The sequence below is a fragment of the Thunnus albacares genome, chromosome 12 (genome assembly GCF_914725855.1).
Source record: "Thunnus albacares chromosome 12, fThuAlb1.1, whole genome shotgun sequence".
Taxonomy (NCBI): Eukaryota; Metazoa; Chordata; class Actinopteri; order Scombriformes; family Scombridae; genus Thunnus; species Thunnus albacares.
In genome coordinates, this window is record NC_058117.1 from 11,061,556 (window position 1) to 11,072,374 (window position 10,819).

A 10,819-nucleotide genomic window follows, 5' to 3' on the forward strand; every position below is an offset into this window, starting at 1 on the left:
CTACTGCCGCCGCCGCCGCTGCTGCTGCTGCTGCAGCTGCCGCAGCTGGCAGTGCCTTGAGGAAGAAGCCCACGACCACATGAGAAGTGATGTTGTTGTGGGGGCCATCAAGTTGTTTTGCTTGCGGTGATCTGGAATGTCTTCATTGTGGGTCACAATGCTGCCGCTGCTGACGCTGAGAGGATTACAGCAGAATAGGAGAGCTGTGTCTGCGCTCTCAGTCTCGCTGGATGGAAGGAAGATCTAGAGCGAGAAAAGGATTTATTTTCCAGCACGCCTTCTGAACGAGGGAAGCCATAGACATAACACATTAATGTTTACTCTGAGGTAAGCTTGACATAATTTCTAGGGAGATTTAGAGGGGGATATTTATGTAGACGGCTGCCTTATGTGAGGAATAATTAGCATGAGCAAGGACAAATTCAGTGTAAGGGGTACTTTAAGAGGGTTGGTCAAAGCCTCTCCAGGCATGTGCTAAGGCGAGCTACACTGAGGTCCTTTTTCAGCCATTACTGTTGCTACAGAGACAGAGCTGGGAGTGTATGAGTGAGAGTGAAAAAGAGAACGAGTATGTGGGGCTGTGCAGTAGACAATTTTCACCTCATGTCATCTGCAAGAACTAGCAAATCTTGCTTTCATTGCACTCTTTTGGAGAATGTGTACTGTATGTTTGACTCATTGTTTCCTGTGAAAGGTTCCCTGGCTGCAGTGTGAAACCGTGCGACCGGGCTCCTCTTTAAAAAAAAAAAAAAGACTCACCATCTCAGGAATTGGTCCAAAAGAGAGGAAGAAAACAACACAGAGTGTCTGTGAGCTGGATAAGAGAAGAAAAGAGACACTGAAGTCTACAGGCATGCAAAACTAAAAGTTGCCACACTGAGACTGTTTCCAGGTCATAGTGGAGTGGGAGGAGACTGAACTGTTCTTGTTTTTTCTGCCAAACACTCTACTCCTCAAAGCTTGTAACCTATTTTTTTTCTCATTTACATCTGCTTGTTTAGCCTGAGGACTATTTTTTTCTCAGTTTGTATATACTCTCAAAAAGAAAGTCAAGACTTATTTAACAAATGAAAGCACAGGCAAGCAGAAAATACTGATTCTCTTCAGGTGAAGGGGAAACAAACAATCTGGACTTTTTTATATATATATTTATGTTACCTTGACAGCAGCCAGTAATTTTGGCTGACTGTCCCATTTTCTTCTGCGGTGGTTCGGTAACCAAGCGATGGCCATGGTGAGTGGGGGCTGGGGAGATCCCAACGGGGGCACCAACGGGCTGGGGGACAAGGGCTACCTGAGGGGGGAGGAGGAGGACGGGTCTCCACAGGCGGGGGGCAGCGACATGGAGGCCGGCGACGATGACAAAGCCTGCGTGGTGGACTGCGTGGTGTGCGGCGACAAGTCAAGCGGGAAACATTACGGCGTTTTCACCTGCGAGGGCTGCAAGAGCTTCTTCAAGAGGAGCGTCAGACGCAACCTGAGCTACACTTGCAGGTGAGAGAGGTGGTGATGTGCGAGACGTGGACGAATCGTTGGAGACGAACGACTCATTTCACTGACTCGGCAGTGACGAGTCCTCGTCTCCACTGACTCATTCACTGACTCGCCCCTCCTACCTGCTAGCTAGCTAACATTAGTGCTAACTGCGAAAAGGCGGTGAGATGATGTGTCACTATTGTGCAACTCTTAAATTAACTATATTTGTGGAGTTGTGTCAAGTTAATTACTGTATTAATTGTGAGAGAAGCAACTACTTTGGCTGTTGTTTAAACTCAGTAACGTTACTTGTTCTCCTAGCTTGAACAAATCATTCACTCACTCACTCACAAGTTTCCCGCCACAGTCAGTAATCATCCATGAATTTGAATTTGTCCATTTTTAGTAGTTTACTACCACTCAATTCTGATTGATCAATCATGAAATTCAACAGTCTGTAATTTATGATTAGCAGACTGTTGGATGCCAGTCTGACCGTTCTGATCATAGATGGGACTGACGGCTGTTCACGTCTTTTAAGCAGAATGACAATAAAATCATTTTAAACTAGAAGAGTGCAGATCTCCACCAGGTGTGTACAGTCAAGATGGCAGCAAACATAACAGAAACAGATTTATTCATGTCGTATCGTGCTTAAACTTTAGCGGATCGTAACATACCAAACATGGAATTAATCAGCAGATTCTCCAGTTCAAGATGAGATTAAACTTTTCTATGGATGACAGTTTTTGAGCCACGACAAAGGCCAAAATGTGGCCTGCAACAGATGTAAGCCTTGTTTTTAGCCTAGCCGATTGCCAGAAATGCCTTTTGCTATGTCGTAATGTGTATGGTAAAATAGTGAGGACTGCTGAAAAGGTGAAAGTCTAAGCTTTACTATAGGCTCATAAGAAATGGCGTTATAAAATAGTTTTTTCAAAAATTGTGAATCACCACAACCATGAGAGGTCCTTGAGCATACAGTCATAAATGTGCGCAAAAAATATTAGGCTGATTGGTCCAGTAGTATGTGAGATTAGCTACGGACACACACGTACGCACACACACAACCAGACACATGATCCCCTCCAGGCTTACACCTGGCAGAGATGATAATCAATACAATCATTTGAGTTATTTTTTATTACCATTATTTTGTATAAAATAATTTATTCATATCATAAACAGCCATTTATTTAGTGGGATTAAGTACAGCGCGTGTTTAGTAACATTAATCTAACAGGCGTTTTATAGTGGAAGCAATACAATCATTTTAAATTCATATGTTGTGTAAAATAATTTATTTCTTCCAATGATGCAGCTGAAGCAAATACATTATTTAAGTCCCGGGAATTTATGGTATGTTTCATGGATGGGATGAGAGAGAAATATTTCATGAGATTTATGTATTTGTACTAGTGGGGGCCCGAGTTGGAGTTGTAGGCTGTAATCAGTAGACGAGTGTTCGTTCACTGGTGGGGGATTCTCTAGGATCTGGGTGACTGACTCGGTGACTCGATTGACTCAAAAATCCAACTCTCTTTCGTGAGTGACTCATAAAAACTGAAGTCAGTAAAAAGAGTCAAACCTCCTATCTCCAGGGAGGGCCATTATGGGTAACTTTTTGTTTATCGATATAATTCTGAGAAAACTTAACACTTAATAAGTTGTTGGAAAGTACAGCAATGCGTGATTATATCTAATGATAGATGATAATGTATATGCTGAGATAAAAGTCATAACATTCATTGTAGTGTCTGATTTTCATAAGAAATGTGGCTGCTCTCTTTCCAACATGTTGTTAAATTGCTGAGTCTAAATCTTAGTCTGTTAATAAACAAACTGATCCTACATTATATACTGTATTTCTGCTATTTTTTTGTATAATCTAAGGGTTTTTAGACAGTGGCTATAAATTGATGACTGAAATGTACATTTAAATAATCTTACTTTGTGCTATAACAGTTACATAAATATCTTTGCTATAGAGCTGCAACAATTAGCAGACTTTTTTATTTTATTTTATTTATTTTTACAAATCTAGATCCCCATTAGCCACTTTCGAGGTAGCAATTACTCTTCCTGGGGTCCACCCAAGTAAACATTACATCATAATGCAAAACAATAGCGTAATAAAATCCAAGGCAAAAGGGAACTAAAACAAACAAACAAAAAACAATGAAGCAACAACAATAAAACTACCAATAACGATAAGAACAACAACAAAATGTACCCACACTATATCTAAATAGTCAGTAAAAACATTTACAGCTCAAAAATGTCAGTTGTCCCACTAAAAACAACATATACAGTGACTAGGAATAAAATGACAGAAATTCCTACTTAATAATCATATAGTCACATATTCTGTAGCAAAACATCCTCCTGCTGGAGAGCAGCTGGTGTTCTGTACCATTACGTATTTCTTTAAACTCTTTAAAAACAGACTTACTTTTTAAATGTCTGATGGCAAACCAGTCCATGTTTTCATTCCTCTGTTCATAACAGTACGTTGCTTTGCATTCGTTTTTGAGACAGGAAGTGAAAAACAACCTCTTGATGCACACCTAGTATTAATGTTATGGTCATTACTATATGAAAAGTTATGGTACAGGACATTTGGGACTTTAGACAATTAAATATTTCTTATAAAACAGCAGGGAAATAACCATCCTGTCCCCTCACCAACCTAAGGTTATGTGCATTCTGATGATGTTAGCTCTATTGTTACAGTTCAGAGCGAGTCATGTGGCTTTATTCTGGTAAATGTAGTTTTTCCAAGTCTTTTAGATTAATAGATTAGTTGATCGACAGTAATTAAAAGGCAACTATTTTGACAGTTGATTAATTGTTTGACTCATTTTTCAAGCTAAAATTCCAAAATTTTTTTCCAAATATTCCAAAAAAATTGGCAGATTAATTGATACTGACCATGATTATTAGTTGCAGCCCTACTTTGTTATATTGCTTAAAATAAGCATGTCATACACAACACTACAAATATAACATGGACAATATTAAAGGTCTCACTATAATCTACCCTACATTTTCAGAGTTAAACAAAAACTTCTGTTGTCATTCATCATAGAAATAAATTGTCATATTTAATTTTTTATCTAAATTATTCACCACATACAGTGTTTTAGTTCTATAATTGTGATCTTCCTCAATAAGAATTAAAGGGTAAGTTGTAAAGTACACATAAGAACAATTGAGATATGTGATTGAAATAACCCTGAATCATTTAACCATCTGCTATCTAAATGTGATTACATTGCCCGTAGCAATGCCCGTAGTAGGAAATGTAGTTTGCTGATGCATTATTAATATACAGTATTAATTAATGTTCAGGAGAATCATATACAGGAAGCGTCATTATCAGGCTGTAGACACGTATGTAATCTATAAAAAGAAACCAGAAAGCCACTTGTTGAGGTGAAAGCAGATCACACTTTCTGACATTTGCAGTGAACCAGACTGTTACTGCATTAATACAGAATGATTATTTCCAAAACTCAATGTTGAAAGTTGGTGTCATAGTAACTGATCAATCACAAATGTTACCATAATTATTTGTTTATGTTTGCAGGTCAAACAGAGAGTGTCAGATAGACCAACACCACCGGAACCAGTGCCAGTACTGTCGCCTGAAGAAGTGTTTTCGTGTGGGCATGCGCAAAGAAGGTATCTTTCCATCCTGATCCATAAATCCACCATCCATTCTGATCCCACCGCAAGGACAGGAGTCACTGTGATTGTGACAGCTGCTCTTAGAAAAAGTTAATAGTTAAATAGTTCAATTTTTCTTTGCCATTATCTTGCCTCTTCTCCACGAGTTCCACAGACCAGAGAAATTGCCACACATGGCTGTCTGGGCCCTATCATGGCTAAGCAAGCGATGCGTGTCAGCTCAATGCCATGTACTAAGTGGCTTAATCTAGTGCCTGCGTAAGAGTGACTGAGAGGGATACAGTGCTAAGACACCTGCGTCCCTGAGCCTTAAGCCTCTGGTTGAAGCTGCAGAAACCCTCTGCCTTGTTGGCTCAATCAGGCAGAATCCAATATGGGATTTCACCTTAAGTGGTGAAGCCCAAGTGAGGCATCATTCAATGTCATGCCGATAGATGCACAGAACTGTGCATACAGGATGTAGATACTTTATGGGATAATTTGTGGTAGAAATTTAGCAGAGTCACTTTTCTTCCATTATTTTCTCTAATACTTCTAAATTCGTTTTCCATTGCCCAACCTTTTAAAACGTGAGAAAATATTTAACCTTTAGTGTTTGTGACTGTAGTTACAGGTTGTCTCAATTCAAAAACAAGAGTATGTGATTTGTTGTTTTTTCCTCATACCCTCAGAATATAAAGCATGTTAATGAGACACATTATAGCTCCCTGTAGAGAAATTCTCTTCGCTTGACCGCCTCCACAGGGAGGTCAGAGGTCAGGGTCAGCTACAGAGCAGCATTCCTGTGGCTTCTTCAGGATTCAGTGCCTTGCTCAAAGACACTAGAGCAGGACAGATGGTTTCCACATGAATTCAGAACCCCAAATGAAAGCCTCATCAGTCATCTGGCTGCTGTTTCAGTTTTTGCAGTAATGCTGTCTGTCACGGCCACGGTTCTTTACCTACGTCAGTGTTTTTAGGCTCACAGGGTATATTTGAGTGCAGAAGCAATCTCCTTATTGGAAGATATACTGTGGTTACTGCATTGGCATGTTATAATTCTCCTGCAGAGCTAATATTTCAGAAACAAAAAAAAACAAACATTTGAATGGAAAATGATATTATGTTCCCATGTCTATGTTTCCCAGATAACCTTCATCTAGCCTGATGAGCATAAGAATAAATTTCCTCAGTTTCACGCTCTAGTTGAGGGATCCGTCTGGGCTCAATTGTGCCTCCTTTTAATCTTGAAGAATAGCTTCCTAATCGGGTCAAGCCTGTCGGTCTATAATCTGACGTATACCGCTGGCTGAACTCAGTTTTAACTTTTTTTCCTCTCCAAATCCCCTCCTTTACCTCCCCTTGTCCTTCACAATTTCCTCCTCTCTTTATCTTGCTTTAATCTCCTCTCTAATCTTCTCTCTGTCTTCTGTCTGCCTTTCTCCTCTCTCCTCTCTCCTCTCTCCTCTCCTCTCCTCTCCTCTCCTCTCCTCTCCTCTCCTCCCCTTTGTCCCCCAACCAAACTACAGCAGTTCAACGCGGTCGCATCCCACCTCAGCCTAGCCTCAGCCCCTCCATCACACCTATAGGTGGCGCCAGCGGCCTTGGAGGCGGGGAGTTCTATAACAACAACAACAATGGAGGAAGTGGTGGAGGTCAGCCGGTGTCAGAGCTCATTTCCCAGTTGCTGAGAGCTGAGCCGTACCCCAGCAGTCGGTACGGGCACCAGTACAACCAGCAGGCTGGTCCGGATAATGCCATGGGCATTGATAACATCTGTGAACTGGCCGCTCGGCTACTCTTCAGCACTGTGGAGTGGGCCAGGAACATCCCTTATTTCCCTGAGCTGCCTGTGTCAGACCAGGTTAGCAGATTCACTCTATTGATGTTTGATGTGTTGCACAATTCATACAAATAAGAGAGAGTTTTTTCTCTTGTTATCAGAAGATATTCTTGGAAATGTTGGAGAGAAACAGACAAGATACATTGAAGAAATATGTGCACATCAATTAATACACAATGAATGCAATGCACATTAAAAATTGATGATAAAAGTGCAGTGCTATCTGATTAACACGCTAACAAATCCTCAGGTGGCCCTGCTGAGGCTGAGCTGGAGCGAGTTGTTCATCCTCAACGCAGCCCAGTCGGCTTTACCGCTCCACATGGCTCCCTTGTTGGCCGCGGCCGGCTTCCACTCCTCGCCCATGTCTGCTGAGCGCGTGGTGTCCTTCATGGACCAGGTGAGGGTGTTCCAGGACCAGGTGGATAAGCTGACCAGACTGCAAGTGGACTCGGCTGAGTACAGCTGTCTCAAGGCCATCGCACTGTTCTCGCCAGGTGATTGACCATTTTATCAATACAAGTCGCACAGCAAAGCCAAACTAGGAAGCCACTTATGTACATTTGTGGAGGCATTTATTGAGGCATTTGTAGAAAATGTAGAAACAGACAAGAAACATGGGGAGAGACTTGCAACATAGATCAAAATGGGGACACTGTGAATGTGATTATATGGTATTCGTCAGACCACAAGGCCACCCAGATGCCACTTTTGATAGATAACTGTGAGTCTTAAGGCACTTTAAAGGACTGTCTAAACATTGTTAATGTTAAATATGTTTTAAAATTGTCTTAAAGTGACAGGACAGCTGTAGTAAAGTTTGCCACATTAATCTGTGAATGTACTTACTATGGCACCATCTCCTGGCTTATTAATGAAAATGCAGTAATGTTCTACAGCACATATGTGCTGAATAGTTAGTGCTGTTATTGATCATCATGCAGCACCGTACATTTTAAGACTTGCAAGACTTGTATAAACAAAATGCTTATTGTGTTTGCCACCTCCTGAATTATTCAAATCTTTTTTAAGTTATAATGTTTTTAAGTTATTTTTGGGGTTTATAGGGTTTAAATGATATATTCTTCACAGAGTGTAAAGGTGATGAGGCACTATATTGTAAGTGTTCCCCTCAGGGGCTTTTTTATCATGTTATTTGCAGGGATCTCGACTCTCCTCTAGGCTAATCACGACTCTTTATGTAACCTGCCCACACTATTAAGTAACTCCCTCCTCCTCCCTCTCAGATGCCTGTGGTCTAACAGACCCAGTCCACGTGGAGTCTCTGCAGGAGAAGGCTCAGGTGGCTCTGACAGAGTACGAGAGGATGCAGTACCCGAGTCAGCCTCAGCGCTTCGGCCGCCTGCTACTGCGCCTCCCTGCCCTGCGTGCCGTTCCCGCCAACCTCATCTCCCAGCTCTTTTTCATGCGCCTGGTAGGAAAGACACCCATCGAGACGCTGATCCGTGACATGCAGCTTTCCGGAAGCTCGATCAGCTGGCCGTATGTCCCAGGACAGTAGCCCCCTGATGGACGAGGTCTCCGTCTGGGATTAGTGACGACAAGGACCCACAGGAAACCTCTTGACTCATCACTATCCATCTGTGTGGTTATCAAACTGCAGTGCCAGCTGGCCGTCATATGTACTGTACTGTAACCGCTCTATTCCCCCTCATGAAACAAGCTCTCTGTCTCCACACAAGCCTCCAGAGAAGAGGAGCAGGTGCCAGGCTGGATCTGTCTCGTTGCCAGCCCCGTCGCTCTAGTGCCAGGTCTCAGGCCAGATACGAGCTCCTCATGCTGGGCTCCGATATGGCCACCACAGCCAGTCATGTCACCACCCACATGCCACAGTGACTAAAGACACCGCAGTTTCATGTAGAGGGCAGCAGCACCCTGCTACAATCACATTTAGAGGACAAAACTGTCCTGCCACTGAAAGTCAACAGAACAATTTTTCCCACACTGGGCTCATTTTCCATTTGTGATGCAGTGACCTTTTTATCCACATGACATTAAAATACAATATTATTATTACAATGGATGTTATTCAACAGTCTGGAGTGTCAGAAAGCTGCGGTTGTGCAGTGAACTGAATATGAGGCACAGTAAGGCTCTCTGCAGGGCCTTTTTGCTGAAGAGGACATTCTTAGATCATACTGAACTAACTGCTCTCTTACCTCAACACTGAGGAAGAAACTAAGGAACTGCTCAAATGGCACAGAAATTAAATCAAACCAAGGAAAAAAATCACCAAAGTTATCATATCATCCTAAAAGATGGTTTTTAGATGGATTGATTAGAACACAAAGCAGAGAGAAAGAGACGAATGGACTCTTTTGACTGCTTGACCCTCAGACATGAACAATACATTTAAATTCATTCACAGGGCTCACTGTCGCTGTAATAGAAGCTTTTTTTTTGTTTTTAAAAGCCACAGTAACATGAGAACGGACTAATACCTCACTAGCCATCAGAAGGCTTTAGTCTGATATTTCGTAAACACAAACCTCTGTAAATGTTGTTCACCAGAAACCGCCTTCTTTTTTGACAACTGCCTTGTTATTCCGTATGAATTTGGGACACCTATGAAATATGAAATGAGTCTTATGAGCATCACAAACATTCGTCTTGTATCTTTTTTAAAAGATCCCCCGAAGTAATTTTCACTTGTGTTTTTGAATATGAGTTTGACTGACGAAACGGCAGGCTGACATGTAGGTAAATTCAACTTGGGTTCCAATATGAAAGACAATTCAAGATGATAATAATGAGCTTACTGAATATATTTGGTGATCAGAGAGTTTATAACCGACACCACCAGTTAAATACCAGTTTACGTCAATCAATGCTGTTTCTGGGGGTAATGATGATGTTGAAATGTGTATATATTGAGGCCAACTTTGTCTTTTTGCATGTTCAAATGTTGTTTTGAATCTCTGCTGAATTGAGATGGTTTTCATTCTTTTTACATTATGTAATTCAAGGTTCGTTTAAACATTAAAGTATTGCTTTCACTGTTAGCTCCTAAATGTTATTTTTTCTATATGTATTTACATGAAAATACCTCTGTCATCTGTTCAGATGTCAAAGAAAAAGAAGCTTCATGCCATTGCAGCTGATAGGTCATAGATGGAAGAAAGGGATGTTCACGCTCGCATCTCTAAGCATCTCAGCGAGTACCTACTGTTGTGAAGGATGTGAGACGATATTGTAATGGATGAGGATCTTGTGGAAAAACTGCACTAGGAGGATCTTCAATGCCAAAACATCACACTATCTGTCACGAGTTTAATGAGGACGGGCCCTGATTCGCTGGTCCACCTGGACTTACCTCACGCTGGTATTTCAAGAGGCAAATTTACAACATCACAAGTAAAAAGGAAAGAATAAAAAAACTACGTATTTCAGCATTTATTGATTAAAAAACTCAAAGTCAAAGGATGTAACTCTGCTTCTTGATTTACCATCGGGCCTTTTGAACGTTATCTGAATATTATTCTTTTAGTCAACAAACTCAACCATGTCATAAAAAAAGATAAATATACTATTAATGTTTTCTTATCTTTGTGTTAATGAGTTCTTATGTTTTTCAATTTTATGTGTATGGCAACATTATTAAAAGATTCAAAAGAGGACAATGTGTCTTTTGTTATGTTTGTTTTTTCAAACTACTTGAAAAAGTGTTGTAATTACATCTGTATGAATAATGCCAAATAAACACAGCAACATGTACCACAAATGAATAAGTGTATTCATATGACAAAAACTGAGGAGTTTTAACAGTTATTTTATTTATTATTTTATTTTATTATATATATTTTTTTTATT

General features: G+C 40.8%; 2 protein-coding genes across 3 annotated transcripts; one reads left to right on the forward strand and one right to left on the reverse strand.

The window, feature by feature from the left end:
* LOC122993370 lies at window positions 1–6,975 on the reverse strand. Its single transcript, XM_044367498.1, has 4 exons — window positions 6,851–6,975; window positions 1,159–1,380; window positions 760–814; window positions 1–243 (listed from the first exon to the last, which is right to left on the reverse strand). Exons 1-4 carry the CDS (start codon window positions 6,973–6,975, stop codon window positions 1–3), a joined length of 645 nt encoding a protein of 214 aa, XP_044223433.1.
* nr2f6a (nuclear receptor subfamily 2, group F, member 6a) lies at window positions 237–10,624 on the forward strand. Of its 2 annotated transcripts, none has more exons than XM_044368237.1 (6): window positions 237–327; window positions 695–1,494; window positions 5,066–5,160; window positions 6,675–7,009; window positions 7,239–7,485; window positions 8,236–10,624. In XM_044368237.1, the coding sequence occupies exons 2-6, from the start codon at window positions 1,226–1,228 to the stop codon at window positions 8,508–8,510; spliced, it is 1,221 nt and encodes a 406-aa protein (XP_044224172.1). In that variant the 5' UTR covers window positions 237–327; window positions 695–1,225; the 3' UTR covers window positions 8,511–10,624. The 2 variants fall into 2 exon arrangements, with proteins under 2 accessions (XP_044224172.1, XP_044224173.1); XM_044368238.1 differs by having other exon boundaries at window positions 6,678–7,009.
* Window positions 10,625–10,819: the final 195 nt, after the last annotated feature.

What these genes read in the sequence shown, in the direction of transcription:
- nr2f6a (XM_044368237.1), top strand. Translation starts at nt 1,226, where the DNA reads ATGGCCATGGTGAGTGGGGGCTGGGGAGATCCCAACGGGGGCACCAAC. An exon ending in TGTGGGCATGCGCAAAGAAG is followed by an intron (nt 5,161 to 6,674) that starts GTATCTTTCCAT and finishes ACCAAACTACAG; the next exon opens with CAGTTCAACGCGGTCGCATC. An exon ending in AGCTGCCTGTGTCAGACCAG is followed by an intron (nt 7,010 to 7,238) that starts GTTAGCAGATTC and finishes ACAAATCCTCAG; the next exon opens with GTGGCCCTGCTGAGGCTGAG.
- LOC122993370 (XM_044367498.1), bottom strand. Translation starts at nt 6,975, where the DNA reads ATGTTCCTGGCCCACTCCACAGTGCTGAAGAGTAGCCGAGCGGCCAGT. An exon ending in TGCCCGTACCGACTGCTGGG is followed by an intron (nt 1,381 to 6,850) that starts GTACGGCTCAGC and finishes CACACCACGCAG; the next exon opens with TCCACCACGCAGGCTTTGTC. An exon ending in AATTACTGGCTGCTGTCAAG is followed by an intron (nt 815 to 1,158) that starts GTAACATAAATA and finishes TCTCTTATCCAG; the next exon opens with CTCACAGACACTCTGTGTTG.